Raw genomic sequence first — 17,473 nt, 5'->3', positions numbered from 1 at the left:
TCGATGGAAGCCAAGGTCGCGTCCCATCTTGCCGCCCTCGTTTCGCACACCATTGCCGCCTGCCGCACTGCCAAGCGTCTCCCGCCGCCGACCCGTTTCCACCCCGGGAACGCTGCCGCCGCCCTAGCCTAGACTGTCGCGCCGTCCTCCGCCACCCCTAGCTCGTGCCGTTGCGGTCGCGAGACGCGCGCTGCCTGCTGCTCGTCTCCTCCCACGCTGGTGACGCCGTTGCTGCCGTTCCCCGGCCCTTGCTCCTTGGTGAGAGAGAGAGAGAGAGAGAGAGATGGATGGGAGGGGAAGGTGGAAGAAAGTAGAAGAGAGGAGAAGATGCTGACAAGTGGGAGCCACTATTTTTTAGGAGTATTATTTTTGGTTGACTGGACCGCCACGTGTGCGCCACGTTGGATCAAAACCGCTTCGAGGTGAGTTAGGGGGGTAATTTGTCCGATTTGAAAAGTTTAGGGTTAAAAATATCTGGTATTGTAATTTAGGGGGGTAAATTGAACGCGTGCAATAGTTGAGAGGAAGTAATTCGTACTTTTTCCTTTTTTTATGACCATCTATATAGCTATATGGAAGATCAAATTTGGACGAGTTGCTGGGATGCTCTAACTCTGAATAAGAGTGTGCTAATGTTTATATATGAGCCTCTATATGTATATTGTGTTTTAGGAAAAATACTTAGAATGAAAAAAGGATAAACCTTAATCAAGTCTGAATTGGTTCTCAAAAGATATGAATAAAACATATACTCCTTATAGTAGCTAGTACATAGTATACTATTTGTATCTTTACAGGGTATATGATATTTATTGCAGCATGAGACTTGCACATGACCATGAACTGATAAATAATCCTCCTTTCAAAAAAAAAATATAAATAATTTAATTTGATCCTTGAATAGAAATAGTCCATCACCATGAACAATTAATGAAAGACACAACACCTGCCACCAGCTAGGACGACACTCGTAGCTAGCAACATACAGAGAGTTACAAACAACAACAAAAAAAAAAAAGATAAATAAATAAAATCCATATACTACCACCATGCTGAAAAGAAAATTATGGAATCACAAGCTGCTATATGTACCTATGAATTGAATCCTTAGTTTTTTTTTTTGTTCAACTCATTGATTGTTCTTACTTCTTCTTCCCCCTCCCTGTAAATATAATGTTCATCCTAATCATCAACAGAGCTGCAGCAACTGGCGATAAAATTAATTAACTAACCGATCGCTTAATTAATCCATGCACGCAAGCAAGCACATGCAATATCGATTGATTATATTGGTTCTTGAGAGATCGATCGAGGAATTAATTGGGGAATTTGATGGATCGATCACAAGTTCATCATGTCCTTGACGAAGCCGTACTTCTCCATGAAGGGGTTGGCGAGCTCCTTGGGAGGGTAGTGGTCGATGCAGTCCTTCCAGACGCCGGCGTCGGAGACGGGCTTCTCGACGGTCCAGACGCAGCTGTTGCACTTGAAGCCGGCGCCGAAGGTGAGCATGAGGACGCGGTCGCCGGGGCGGAGGCGGCGCTTGGCCTCCATGTAGCCGAGCACGTACCAGACGCTGCTCGCCGACGTGTTCCCGAACCTGTGCAGCGTCATCCGCGACGGCTCGAGGTCGTGCTCCGTCAGGGTGAGCCCCTTGCCGACGCCGTCGATCACCGCGGCGCCGCCGGTGTGCACGCAGAAGTGGTCGACGCCGGCCTTCATGCGGATGGTGAGCGGCTGCTGCGACGGCGAGGTCTTCTTGCCGCCGCTGCGGCGGCCGGAGGAGAGGAAGGTGGCGAAGGCGAGGCGGAGGAGCTCGGGGAGGGGGAGGACGCGGGGGGCGAGGAGGCGGAGGTTCTTGACGAAGGCGTGGACGGCGGCGCGGGGGAGGTCCTTGCCGAGGTGGAATCCCGGGCGGCCGGCGTCGTCCTCCATCTGGAGGGCGCAGGAGTAGGCGTCATCGGAGGCGCCGGTGTGGGTGCGGACGAGGTGGCGGAGGCGGAGCTTGGCGTGGCGGCGGTGGCGGGGGTCGTTGGTGAGGAAGTAGGCGCAGCCGCCGGAGCGGAAGAGGCAGTTGCCCAGCATGAAGCTGCGCTTGTTCCCGGCGTACCAGTTTGGGGCGATCGACTCCGACGTCATCACCAGCGCCACCTTGTTCGCGTGCGTCCTGCCATATGCATTCCAACAATTTAGGACCTCGTCTTTTCGCTTATGCTTATACTACTTACAAGCCAAAATTTAAATTTTTAATCTTAAATTTGAAGGTGATTTTAAGGTTTTTTTTCATCGAAGTTTATTCTTCAACCTTTGCTTTTAGATCGTTAAGAACATGTATATAAAAGTTTATTCAAAGATCACTTCGTTTCGCTTATTCCATGAATAAGCAAAAGGGTGGGCCTTTTATTTTGTTCCCAAGAAAACAAATCTCATGTTTAGAATAAGATTTAATTAGTCAGATTTTTAAGAATTTGACTGTGGATTTTTTTATTACAATGTGTTTACAAAATCTAATGAGCTTATAATAATCTTACTGCTTACATTTCTATGGTGAATCTACATATACTTTTTTTAATAAAAAAAATAGGCATTTTAAAAGTTATTGTTAGTTCAACCGAAATTTATGCTAAATGTCAAATATGTCTGAATAGATAGAGTATGTTCAAAGTTTACACTCCAAATTACTACTTCATCCATGCATGGAGATTATGCACCATGAATCCTAAAATGCAAGCCATGTATGTTTTGTTGCAATATCGGTTGATCCGTTAATTGATCGGAGAGATGGAGACTGGATAGAGGCATAATAGTATTCCAATACATAATGTATTGGTGTCTAAATGTAAATAAATTTAGAAAAATGCCTTCTCCACAAGAAAAATAAAAATCCTTGCATTTACTTAGAAACTTAAATATATTGACCAACTAGATCAAACGGACAATCGATCTAAACTGTTGACCTCTATATTTTTTTTACTCCGTCAATTGATAGATCTCAGTTGTTATTCCTAGACCAAACCTCGGCCCATGCTTTATACACGTGGGCACACCATTTCCACGCATGCGCCACCTCACCGCCCGCTTTTGCTGACCTGTCAGGTCGGACTACGGTCGGTGGGGTAACCATACTCTCCGATTTTTCTCCAACTGAAAAGCCACTGGCTTTCACCACTGAAACCGGCAACCATGGATCCCAAAGGCCCAAACCGGTGAAAGGCAGTGTCTATCTACCATTACTACGTACTGTACCACTCCTACGTTCCATAGGAGGAAGAAGAAGACATGATCCACGTCAGTACAATATTGATGCTTGCTGCTTACAGGGTGGCTAGGCTAGGGGTAAGGTAGCTGCTCTTATAAAGGCAAACCAAACTTGCTGAGCCGCCATTAATGGAGGAGGAGGAAGAAGAAGGAGCTAGCTAGCTGTAAGTATTAAGCTATGGGGGCAGTATGGAGCAGAGCAGCTGGCTCACATGCAGTGTGGTTGAAAGCTCAGTCCAGTGCAGTGCAGTGCAGCTCTAGCTTCACGATCCCATTTACTTCTCTGTCGATGAGCGATGGAGTATTGGAGTGTAGTACCAAAGAGTGTGTACTTCTACTGTTCTACTACAACAATCATCACTGTATTCTCCTTCATGTTATTATAGGTTTTTATGAAATTTATGAAAACATGGTGGAGAGACTGAAAGCCTGAAAAGAAAATCTATTATGCATTTGCCCATAATTAAATCTTAATATTTTGACGATCGGAAACGGTCTAATACGATATTTTCAAAACGAATATCTCTCTATATGTATATATATAATGGACCAAAATTCGTGCCTTCTAATAAGGGTGTGTTTAGTTCACGTCAAAATTGGAAGTTTGGTTGAAATTGGAACGATGTGATGGAAAAGTTGGAAGTTTATATGTGTAGGAAAGTTTTGATGTGATAGAAAAGTTGGAAGTTTGAAGAAAAAGTTTGGAACTAAACAATGCCTAAATGGTAATGGTACATGCATGTACATCCTTATAGTATACTAATATGCACTACTTGTAGTAGATTTAATAAGGGTAGCATGCTGTATGATAAATGATAATGGTACATGCACAAGCATCTTTATAGATTACTAATATGCACCATATGAAGTAGATTTAATAAGGATAGTTGGGATAACTCCCTTTTATTTGAGAATTGTGATTAATTTGTAAAATGTTTGTGAACATCTAATTAATTTGGTGTGTACTCTTTTTTTTACCTCGGCTCCTTTCTTCATTTTATTCCTACTTTCACACAGTTTCTTAATTAAATTCCTAACCACCACTGGTAATTAATTTCAGTACTGCTCTTTTTTGGGGGAAGTGATAGCTAAAATTGGTCAGGAGCTCTTTTCTTTTTTCTGCACAAAAAATAGAAAGGTAACAGAAAGAGACCTAACTTAATTAAGCAGTAGTACTAACTAGCTCCATTATCTAAACAGCTGTATCACTGACTAACCATGGTTGTGTACTTGTGAGCATATAAAGTGCATGCATATAATTGGTACTATATATTTGTTGTGTTATTCTATATATATAATCAGAAAAGAAAAATTAAAAACCCATGACAAATAAAAAAAAAGGAAACGCATGCAATAACTCTTCGATCTGATCGTGGTAGTAGCTCGGATCGATTGAATGGCGTGTGACCAGAGAACATGATGCACAGTAGACAAAAGCATCGCTAGAAATTACTGATGATCACTTGTTTGTAGGGACCATTTTTACTGACAGGTAAACCCAACTCAAGGCTTTCTTGAGCTACCTGCACAACATTAACCATGTACTTCAAACCATCCCCACACGTGTACCGGCCGTTGGATCAATCAAGAACGATCGATCCAGCGGTGCAGCGAATTTATGATGATCCCGGTATTTTTTTCATTTTGATTTTTTTTCAGTTTGTAAATTGAGAATTAAATGCATTGTACTTTTGTGATTTTTTTCAGCTGCAAATAGAGAATACAATGGTATTTTTATACCATCCTTAATTCCCAAATAATCCTCGTCACTGTTGACCAGCACTGTCACTAGTAATTAATTTTTAGATCGCCAGAGTGTACGATGTCTCATGTTTAAGTATACAACGTACGTATGCTTTAATAATACGACATCTTTTAAAAACAAATGATTTAAAATTTAAATATGAGAAACTATATATTGACAAGCATTTGAAAACATAGCATAATACCAAGAACAAGATTAATTAAACCTGGAGAGAAGAAGAGGAGAGATTTAATTATAATCAAATCAAACCTGAGGAAGTTGTTGACGAGGTCGAGGGCGATGAGGGTGGCGCTGCATCCCATGCCGGTGAGGTTGTACACCTTCACGTCCTCCCGGAGGTTGTAGCGGCGCACGACGCGGGCGGAGAGCGACGGCGCCGGCGAGAACATGGACACGTTGACGACGAGGAGGTCGACGTCGGCGGGGCGGACGCCGCCGCCGCCCGCCGCGGACGAGCGCGCGAACAGCTCGTCGAGCACGGCGTGGAACGTCTCGTCCATCTCCTCCATCCCCTCGGCGAGGCGGTCGGGGCGGGCGTCGCCGCCGCCGATGATGTTCCGGGGCCCGTAGGTCTCCTCGCCGATGCCGGAGTTGACGATGACCTTGAGGAGGAACTTGTACTCCTCCAGTCCCAGCAGCTTGTTCCGCTGGATGATCTCGCCGCACAGGTCGGTGGGGAGCTTCCGGTCGTCGGTCGCCTTGTAGCACACGTAGTCGAGGAGGTAGCACCGCCGCCGCCGGGACCGCGCCACCAGCAGCCGCGCCAGCATCGCCGCCGAGTACGCCAGCAGCGTCAGCGTCAGCATCGTCGCCACCTCCATCGCCGCCGCCGCCGCTTCTTGTGTTCTTGCTGGTTAATTTTCTTGGCGTTGCCAAGGTTGACGATGAAGCTATCTAGCTAGAACAATCTAGAACGAACGATCTGGTCTCTTGCTCATGGAGATGGAGGAAGAGTGGTTGCTGGTTTCTCTCTCTAGATCTCTCTCTCTCTCTCTAGATGAGCTTTGGTTTGCTCAAATGGAGTAAGAAGGTAGCTTAGCTAGCTAGAGTGGAGTGTGAGAGGGAGTGTGGGGGTATGGGTTGGTGAGGGATTATTGGAAGGGGTTTAGAGGAAAGGGGAGGGGAGAGGGGGGAGTCTTTATAGGAGCTAAGGTGGAGTGGCTCATGGATCTTTATTTTATTTTATTGAAAAAATAAAGAGGGATCATGCATGGCTCATGAGAAGATTCTTTTTTTTCATTTAAATTAAAATTAGTAGTGCAGGTTTATTTTTAACCTTTTGTCTTCAAAATTATTTTTTAATGAAAGACGACGTGTACACCAAACACAATGTTTCTTTCCTTACGGAGATTGTTATTAGAGTCTATAGAAAATGTACGTGCATGCGCGCAAAATTTAGACACGGATTTAAATATTGGTGAATAGTCATATATATGTAACTGCACCACTACCCTTAAGTACTCCTCCTTACCTATTTTTTTAAAAAAATATGAATATTTATGATTGATCTTTAGATTTTTAGGATGAAGAGACCAACAAGGTATGCAGGTCAGGGCTGTTGTCTACCAAACTTAACCTAAGAGCATGTTTAAAAATGGTAATAGGTGAAACTGAGTTTGAGAGAACCACCGTATAACTTAAGTTGATTTAGAAAAGGTATTTTTTTTCAAGAAATGCTGATGAAGAAAGTTTTCTCAAAAATCGAGAGTGTTTGGGAAGTGTGCCTCGCATAATTTGGTGTCTGTAATAATAAAAGAACGGGGACTTAAGTCTTCCTTCATTTGTGGACATATACAAAATATATTAATTTTGATAATAATGTTTTATTAGGTCACACAAAATACCTTTTTTTTTGTGTCCCACTACATTAATTTCATATATATATATATACCCTACGAGCAACAATATATATGTTTCAAACTTAGTGTCGAATGGGAAAGGCAGCGGACTATTTTAGGTACCAAACATACAAAATCAAGCAAAACATGATTTCCATGATCCACTGCGATATATATATACTCAAATTTAAGTCGAGGAAAAAGCACTTGGGGGTGCAAACTTGTTCAATGCACTGCAGGGTTTGAAAATACAATGGTAACCACTCGATTATCGCTGTTGCTGCCCCTTTAGTATCTGGAAGAATTGAGAAACTGCTTGGTGAACCTGCCAATTTCAAAATTCAAATTCAAATTTAAAATTCTAGCAAAATTTATCTAAATTTTACCGGTTTTTGTTGTAACAGAGCATTTATCACCGTTATCAATAAAACCGCTTGAGAGCGGTATTTGGTGACTGAATGCTTTTGGAACCTTCATTAAACCCCGGGCACGGTAGTTTGAAAATGCACGGGCTCAATTTAAATTGTCAAGGCCAAGCCGACCCAAAGAAAAAAAAAACTAACATTTTACCATTTTCAACCAGACCTACGTACCATTCTAGTAATATTTTCAAATAATATTATGTAGAAAGCATGTTGATATTATAGGGACAATCATATTCTTATCCATGTTTTAAATTAAACTTCAATGGTGATTTTACATTTACTTTTACAATTTTGTGATTGTATTCATTTTTTTTAACTAAAGCTTTGTGTTTACCCTATTCCAGTGTCAAAGACATACAGTCGTTATATTTATAGATTTGCCCCTACTTTTCTGAGGACTTTGTATTTTTACCCTTATTTTGATATCAAGCCTTTTAACATGAATTTTGTCCCTGTTTTGACATGAAGTTTCACATTTTCGGTTAAACAAATGAGTGCAAACACAATCCTGACATGAATTTTCACACCGTTAAATCCTAATACGGAATAGTGGCACGCACAAGCTTCAGTTGAGAAAATGAGGAGAAAATTATAAAGTTGAAAAAGGTAGGGGTAAATTTACGACTAGAGTTGAAACTGAACATAATTGTCCCTAATATCTATACCATTTCCAGGATTTTTTGGGGGCTCAGGCCAAAAATTGAGGTTTCAATCCCAATTCCCAATCAATTAACCCGAATAAGCTCGACGCAGTGAACATATATATATATATATATATACTTACTTGGGTGATGGCACCCACAATTCGTCCTCCAGCTTGACTGATCGAGCTTGGCTAGCTAGCTAAGTTAATTCTGTGCTGCTCTCGCTTGCAGTGTTTAGTCAGGTGCTCGCCATGTTCTTCAGCATGCAGTATAGCATTCAGTGCTGCTACCTTATAGTTTGTGCGCATATATTAACACTCATTGCATATATATAGGGCTAGATCGATCGACATATTTGGAGTGTCCATCTGCAATCGAGAGGTTCTATAAGCTAGAGAACAACAGTGTTTTGTTCTATGTCTCCATGCCTCCATGCAGGTTTCGCGAAAGCTTAGTACAACCACCTATATGTAACGTGTGTACCATTGATCATTAGTACAGAAGTACGTACTTGATTATATTCCATAAGAAATCATATCTCTGAAGCAAGGGTGACTGTTCCCATACTCTTTGTTATTTGTGATCATGCATTTGTACAGAGCTGATGCTGTTCTAGACCAAAGGAAATGTTGGATATGTCCCAGCTGGGGAGCTGGATGCTTTTGTCTGTATTTTTTGTTGTTCTGGCAGCCTGATTGTGTATCTGATCAGCTTAGTCTTTGTTTACATTTCTGTTGCTCTGTTCTGGTAGCCTATACCTTTCTGATGATAGAAAATGGGAGAGCACTTCCTCTCTGTTCAGGAGTGGAGTCAGAAAAAAAAAAATCCTACTATTGAGCTAAGGAAAATATAGTAGCATTTTTAAGCAAATTTCACAAAATTGTTTCAGTAGTGATCGGGTATATATGTGTCGGTGCTGGTTCATTTCTCCGCCTGCCACCGAGGAGTGCCTCTCCCTATCCGCCTACAGCCGATAATTTATTTAAATTTTGAGACTGCATGTGTAACATTCATATGTTTTTGGGTTCAAATCATTCGAATTTTTTGTTCATTGTATCTAGAATATTTGACAGTCTAGATCTACCCGTTTCCTTCCTATCTTTAGGAAATCCATCATCCTTTTGTTGTTCAATGCATTGCAGGGTGATGGCCGGATGGGATAGCCCAGCTATTCGTTGCTCTGTTTTAGCAGCCTAGCTTTAGCTCCTTACTTCTGGAAACTATGTCACTGCTTGCCAATTTCACGTTAATCCTAAACTAGGCTACCTGTACGACGCCGTTGACTTTTCGACCAATGTTTGACCATTCGTTTTATTCAAAAATTTTATGTAAATATTTCATATTTATATCATGCTTTAAGAATATTTGATAACGAATCAAGTCATAATAAAATAAATGATAATTAATAAAGCGAATGGTTAAACGTTGGATAAAAAGTCAACGGCGTTATATATTAAAAAATGGAGATTAAAATATGGAGGTAGTATGTCACTGATTGCCAATTTGGCTTAGCGGCTGACCCTCCTTCGATCACTAGTACGGCCAAATTGATGATGAGGATGGTGCGAATCGATGGCACAGCATGGAGACGAACAGACGGATGGGCGTTGAGAGAATAAAGTAATTAATTATCGTTTTTTTATGTACATGTGTCCGTCAACTTGATTACGTATGCACGTATTCCCCATGTGCACGCAGCTTAATTTGCACCAATGGTGTGTTCCGATCCTGCACACATGTACGTATGTTCTTCCACCAATGGAGATGCCGACCATACCATCTTTCACAAAGTCATGGACTTTCCTCGCAGAATAAGTTTATTTCTTTTTATGTTCATTGTATTCAAGTTTGTTAAGTAGAAAATACGTGGAGAATAATTACATTAGGATTTGATAAAATAAGGATATTCTAATATTTTTGGTTTTGTATTGATTAGTACATGTGGATGGATGAAACATAAACTTATTTTGGACAAAGGAAGTATAAATGTATTATATGTACGTGTATTTATTCACATCTTAATCAACAATTCAGGACAGTTTAAGGAAGTGATTGCAATTTCGCTAATTTCTAACCCCCCCCCCCAACCCCAGCAAGTAATTAGCTAGCCCGAAATTTCCAGATTTTCTCAATTTCTTTATGATTTAGTCAAAGCTTATCAGATTCAGTAATTTTTTTAAAAAAAATTCAAATAATTTTGTGCCGGAAATCTCAAAATTTCATAGACTTCCGTGCTACCGAAATTTTAACTAAGGCTGTGTTGATCTGGTGGTGAAAATTTTTCCCATGTCACGTCAGATATACGGACACACATTTAAAGTATTAAACGTAGTCTAATAACAAAATAAATTACAGATTCCACCTATAAACTGCGAGATGAATTTATTAAGCCTAATTAATCCGTCATTAGCAAATGTTTACAGTAGCACCACGTTGTCAACTCATGAAGCAATTAGGCTTAAAAGATTCATCTCGCAATTTACACGCAATCTGTGTAATTAGTTTTTTTATATTTAATACTTCATACATGTGCCCAAACATTCGATGTGACAGAGTGAAAAAACTTGCCAGAGGATCCAAACAGGTCCTGAAATTGAAAGTGAAAACGCTGGTTTAAGGGTAGTCGTACTAGAAAAGATAGTAATTAAGGGTGTGTTTAGTTTCTGAGAAAAGTTAAAAGTTTGAAGAAAGTTGGGAGTTTGGAAAAAAAAAGTTAGAAGTTTATGTGTGTGGGAAAGTTTTTAACGTGATATGATGTGATGGAAAATTAGAAATAGGGGGAAAACTAAACACGGCCTACATACATATCGTATTGTGACAAGTCGGTCAGATTTGTCAGATAAGAAAAACGAATTGAAGTGTGTGTACGATGTTTGAATTGCATCGATCATAGCAGTATCTCCAACAAGGCCCCAACAAATGCATCCGTGCAGCTGATGCAGATGCTACACTACACAACACTACACTAGAGACGCATAGATGATTCAATTTCTCTCCGATCCACTGGTCGCTCTGATACTCTGACATCATTTTGGTCCCGTTTCAATGGCCGGCGCAGACCAGCTATTGTACGCATGCAGCCATATGCAATGCATAGCCATCATCACTCCCGTTGCTAGCTAAAAGCAAAGCTAGGTTCAGACTTCACAGAAAGGCTGGGTATGTGTAATACTCCCTCCGAAAAAAAAAAAAGACAATCCCTAGTTTTCGTGTCTAACGTTTGACCGTTCGTCTTATTTGAAAAAAATTATGAAAAAAATTAAAAAGATAAGTCACGCATAAAGTATTAATTATGTTTTATCATCTAACAACAATGAAAATACTAATTATAAAAAAATTTCATATAAGACGGACAGTCAAATGTTGACATAGAAAATCAGGGTTTGTCTTTTTCTGAAACGGAGAGAGTATAATGCATGCAGTGATGCAGCAACAACTTGGCAATTTGGCTACTTGCTAGTTGCTGCTGCGAAAGGCGTAGCTTAGCTATGGCTACATGCGGCGGCGGCAGCTGTCTCGCCGGCGAGATCGACGCCGCCGCCGGCTTCAATGCTCGGCACGAGCATCACGCGGCCGGCCGGCAACAAACAGTGTAAGGGTGTGTTTAGTTCACACTAAAACTGAAAGTTTGGTTGAAATTGAAATGATGTGACGAAAAAGTTGAAAATTTATGTGTGTAGAAAAATTTTGATGTGTTAAAAAAGTTTAAAATTTGAAGAAAAAGTTTGAAACTAAACTCGGCCTGAACCACGCGCTTTGCTCTCGCTTGCAGAGAGGGCAATGTGCAGTGTAGTACAGGCTTACGCTCTCCAAGTTGGGTGCAGTAACTTGATCGCACCTACCGTTCGATCGATCGATCAATTCACGCGCAACGATCGGTCCTGTTAGAGGACCCAATAGAGGGGGGGATTAAGTTTTGGATTTTCGTGGCACGTTTTTCAAACTGCTAAACGGTACGTTTCGTGTGAAAATTTTCTATATGAAAATTGTTCTAAAGTATCAGATTAATCCATTTTTTAAGTTTGTAATAATCACAAATTATTACTATCTCATTTTACGTAAAACACTTAATATTAATCTTCATCTTCAGAGATTTAAACAGAACCGATCATATGATTCATCGCCATCCATTCCATTGATGCATGTATACATATTACATCGACACACACACATATATATATATATGTGTATGTAAATTAATATGGTGCTACATGGAGTCCCATATGGATATCTCATATATATATATATATATATATATATATATATATATATATATATATATATATATATATATATATATATATATATATATATATATATATATATATATAGAGAGAGTATATGTGCGCGCGCGCGCGCAGCTATCTACTCCTTTCAGTTAACAAATCTTTTAACTGGTAGAAGACAACTTTGTCAATCTCAACACATATAAACTGGATCGGAGGTACTCATAGGAAATTAGGGACATAGCCAGGATAAGGTGTGCATGCTAGTTATAGAGATAAGTGTATGTGTCTGTACATAACCGTATGTGTTTATATTGTGTTTCATGAAAGCAATAAATATTATTGACTAGATAAGTATTATTTGAATTTTATAGTTAAATTTATGGGATATCTTCATCACTTCTGCTGCTCAATCAGCTCCAAGTTTATGATCACTGTTACTAGTTCTTAAAGATCAATTTTCTAAATTCAAAATCAACATCAACTTTTAAATAAAAAAGTTGTGTAAAGCAGAGTGATCAGGACTCATCCGGATCATCAAGGATCACATCATAAAACCTTTTTAGCTCATCTGCATGCATGCAAAGCATCATACCTAGCTACACTGTACTACAACTGTTACTGTAGTTGTACAGAAGATGATACAAATTTCCCTGCCACATGATGTTTGCAGTCGAACTGTATAGTCGGTTTGCTCTAAATACCAACAGATCAGGGTCTGCTGGCTCTGCAATCTGCATGCTAACTAACCTGAAAAAGATCAACTTTTTTTTTTTTGCTTATTCAGCTGAAGCATATGGAGTATGCAGTAGCACAGAGGAGGAAAAAGCCTGAGTTGTCGCACATGTCACAATCAGTATCAAACTATCAGTATAACTTGTCTACAACGTGCATAACTATTGTTGCAAAAGAAGGTGGCAAATATATGGATGGATGGTTCATCATCTTGAGATTAAATAATCGTCCTGTTCTTTTAAGTTTATCCACTAGATTGTTGTTGCAGACAATGTTTCAAAAATGTGATTTCCTAAAAACATTTCTTTATTGTATTGTTTGAATTATTTGTTCTAAGCTATTTATTAGGTTTCCTTTAAAATATTTAAGGCCCCTTTGATTTGAAGGAAAAGTATCCTAATCTTGTAGGATTCTAATCCTACAGGATATTTTTTCCTACATAGCTCTTTGAAACAAATGATTGAAAACTATTGAATCCTTTCAAATTCCTAAGGAATGCCTACATACAAGTTTTGGAGAATTTTTAATATGAGGTCCAATCTTATGGAAAGTTTCCTATGATTCTATCTCTCTCATCTTATTCATATGTTTTTCTTGTGATTCAATCAAACGATCATTTCTTTATTTTTTTTCTATGTTTTACTATCCTCTATTTTGCAGTAGAATTCCGATCAGAATATAATGTTTTTCCTATTTCTCTGTTTTCTCAATCTTTTGATTAAAGAGACCCTTAATTTATCCCTATAATCGAATATATAACACGTGGGAATAATAATTAAGTGAATAACCAGTTTCAAACGCTGATGCACGGATGGTTCAGTCAATGTAATGTTCTACACGACCATATCAGTATACCAGTCATGTAGTTAATTGATCACATGATGGATAATTGATCATTTGCCATTGTTTAGATCTACTGCTCCTGATATGGCATTAAGGTCGCTTTTTGTTGTCACTGTTTATTAGTAGATCAGACTTCAGACTCATATTAGTGTTAAAACCTTTTTGGTACAAAAAGTACTGTAAACAATTTGTGAACATGGAGCAATATTACGTACGATATCGATATAGCTATTGATACCTTGTCAAGGACAAACAATCAACAAATATCTGGTATAACAAGGGTTATGTTTGTCCATGACAAAACAGTGCTACTCCATTTTGGAATGTCAAGAGCAAGCCCAGCAAGAAACCTTAGCAGACATATGATGTGAAATTAAAATGAGAAGCCAGACTGGCAAGTGGTTATATATAGAAATTATTTTCTTGATCAATCTATAGGTCAATTAAATAGATGCCCTTAATAATAGTACTAGGAGCAACACAAGCAAGGTCATCTTCTTTATTAATTTCTTTATTTTTAACAAGCAAGTCACTTTATATATATCTTCAATATCTGTGAACTTATTTGGAGAACTTAGGATTATAATTAAGAGGAAGCTAATGAGAAAAAGCCCAGCGAATGAGAATTTGAAAAACAAAATGGGTTTTTCCAATTTCTAGATTATAATTTATCTTCTGGATTCCATAACCTCATATTGTCAGCATCTAAGTGAGAATCTGGATTGTTTAAAAAGCTGGAGATTCTGAAATAAACTACAGCCGCTAGAAACTCTCTCAAACATTACTAAATATCTATAATACACATAGACAAAGTGATCATCCATTTGGTGTCAGTTAATCTATATCTTTATTAATATAAAAGATGATAGCGTGGTGAATCCACCCAACTATTATAGGGACTAAGGGGCCCATAGCACAGGGACACAAAACTTTTCCTATTTTAATCCCATAGACCATAAACCTCTAGCGCGGTCAGCACATAAAAAATGATAGAAAAAGTAGCACGTCGATAATACATTACAAAGTAGGATTATTTTTTTAAGAGCCTTAAAACTTATATAATAAGCTATGGCGTGTTTAGTTTCCCCTATTCCCAACTTTCCATCACATCATATCACATCAAAAACTTTTCTACACACATAAATTTTCAACTTTTTTTTCCAAACTCCTAACTTTCTTAAAACTTCCAACTTTTTTCAGGAACTGTACACACCCTATATATACTTTCTAGAAAAAACGTTGCAGCATACAGACATTATGCTAGTTAAGAAAAAAAAAAGATGTAGGGGGAGGGGGATGCATGAAGGGAGAAGTGATTTGTGTCGAATCGTCAGTATTGATTGAAGAGTACATGTTGTATTAATACACGCCCATGCTGCTGCTACCATATGCCTGCCTGCTGCTACTACTGCTTTGTTCAATAACACACTGCAGCATTGCATGCATTCTCTTCTCTGCAAATTCAGCCATCCATTATGCAAGCTGTTGCTGCTGGTACTACTGATCTCACTGATTGATCGATTAATTGCATGTTAATTAGTAATAGCTCATTTAATCTCTTGTGGTCATAGGCATCCATGCATGCATGCAGCAGGCAGGGAGCATCAATCCACATCACATCGTCACATGGAAATTATTAATTAATCGTGCATTTCAGACAAGTACACAGTGATTTGCTGATCTGATGGATTTCACCAAACAATCCAACCATTCGTGATTGGTTTAATCCCCAAAAATGGATAAATATAGCTAAACCAAATATGCGAGGAGAGAGCCGTGAAGCGAACGCAAAACACCAACAACTTTCTTGTGCGCCATTGATTGATGATCAGTTGATCACTTCGGTTGCAGCATCAGTTAATTAATTAATAATTATAGCACCACTGTTTACTGATCTAGCTAGCTCTTGATGCAGTGTCATGGTTTCTTCACATGAGAGGTAGTAGCATCTGTTAACTGTTATCTCTCTCTGAATGATTAGCAGTTGCAGTGGTTGCATTGCATGATGAAAGTGAGATGTGAGCTAGTGAGCCCCAGCTAGCGGCGATGGCAACAGCAACGGCAGAGTCGTGACTCGTCTTCTGAATCTCTTAGATTTCACCGAGAAACGGAGGCAGAAAGGCAACATTGATTAGTTTGCCGGCCATGGCATGGCATGGCAATGGCACGCGTTCGCGTCATCCACGCACGCACGCGCACGACGCCGACGCACGCGCGCGGCTCATCAGGTGGGCGCGCCGTCACTCTCGCGCGCGCGCTCGCCATCCGTGCGTACGTGAAGCCCCAGCATGGGCACGCACCGCACGCCGCCGTGTGGCGCGCCACGCCACGCCACGCCGTGCGCGTGCGCCCGCGGCGCGGCGTCCACCCCGGTGACCGGTGCACGCTGCCGACGACGAGTGGCACGGCACAGAGACACTCCACCGCTCGTAGCACGTACGGTGGTTAATTAGCCAAGGACTTCTTTAGAACGCAGGACTTTTACCATGAGCTCGTCAATACGAGACAGTGATTTCTTTAGAGCATCTCCAACAGATTACCCAAATCACACTCTCCAAACATATATATATATAGTCAACTCTCCAACTGATATATCAAGTCAAACTCGTTGCTCATTCAAACAGACTCTTCCATCTGTCCTCTCTATTTTGACTCTATGACATTAGGACCCCATGTGTCAGTCTACTATCCCTCTTCTTTCTCCCCCTCTTCCTCTTCTGCTAGGGCATCCTGACTCCTCCTTGGCCCTCACTCTCTCTCTCTCTCTCTGTTGCAGCGATGACCACGACGGCGGACAGCGACGATAGATCCATGTGACTGCAGACTTGCCGCTGCCCCACCGCCGTTCCCTCCCTCTCTCCCGGTGTTGGTGGCCATCAGCGGCGAATGGGGTGAACGGGAGGCGACAGTGAAAAGGGCTCGATGTGGACGACGTGATTTGGCCATCGGGGCGGCGGCGGCGTCCTGAGTGGGGCGGAGGTGATGGGTAGCGGGTAGCGACGCACGAGGATAGTGCTCCGAGAAGACCGTGCGACCGGTGCCGACGCTGTCGCGGAACTGGGTGGTGAGCGCGATACCAGCCGCATCCGGGAGGAGCGAGGCGAAACCGAGGAGCGTGAGGTTGCTCGCCCACAAGATGCAGCGGTAGGAGGCGCCGCTCCCCTCTTTTCTTTACCATCGACATAACCCCTTCGGCACCGGCATGGAGGTCAGGCGGAGGCTTCCCAAGACGATGATGCCTCCCACTTCTTCCTTCCTAGGCTTCAGCTGGGACGAGGCGGCGACGGCCGAGGGCATAGGTAGTGAAGGCCGACGATGGAAAACAACACCGCGGTGACTAGATGGGGGCACAGGATGGCTGCTGCGTGCCTAGGACGAAGAGCGTGCGGGGAGAGAGGGGTAGTATGCGTGGGTCCCACGGATGGCAAGTTGGCTTCGACTAGTCAAGTTTGGCTAGTGAGGGAGCTGGTTTGGCCAACCGAATGGCTTGGCCATCCAGATAGCAAGTCTGTTGGAGTGTAATTTTGGACCAAAATTGTTAAATTTTGACTTAGAGAGTGAGATAGCAAGGCTCTTGGAGATGCTTAACGTAGGAATTTTACCGTGACTCGTCGGTACGAGGGGCGGAGACAAGCTTAGAATAGCTTGGGCTTGGGCCCTACGTTTATCTCCTTAATCATATTTAAATCACCATGCAACTTTTTGAAAAAAAAATTCAATATCTCATTAGTCGAATCGT

The 17,473-nt window shown here is 41.0% G+C and overlaps 1 protein-coding gene across 1 annotated transcript; it reads right to left on the bottom strand.

Moving 5' to 3' along the window:
* Positions 1-818: 818 nt before the first annotated feature.
* Positions 819-8,245, bottom strand: LOC127752969 (3-ketoacyl-CoA synthase 12-like). The gene is made up of 3 exons (XM_052278420.1): positions 8,071-8,245; positions 5,273-7,186; positions 819-2,167 (listed from the first exon to the last, which is right to left on the bottom strand). The coding sequence occupies exons 2-3, from the start codon at positions 5,842-5,844 to the stop codon at positions 1,342-1,344; spliced, it is 1,398 nt and encodes a 465-aa protein (XP_052134380.1). The 5' UTR covers positions 5,845-7,186; positions 8,071-8,245; the 3' UTR covers positions 819-1,341.
* Positions 8,246-17,473: the final 9,228 nt, after the last annotated feature.

This window comes from Oryza glaberrima, chromosome 10 (assembly GCF_000147395.1).
Source record: "Oryza glaberrima chromosome 10, OglaRS2, whole genome shotgun sequence".
In the NCBI taxonomy this organism is placed as follows: Eukaryota; Viridiplantae; Streptophyta; class Magnoliopsida; order Poales; family Poaceae; genus Oryza; species Oryza glaberrima.
The sequence above is the reverse complement of the archived record's forward strand: the minus strand, read 5'-3'. Positions and strand labels throughout refer to the sequence as shown.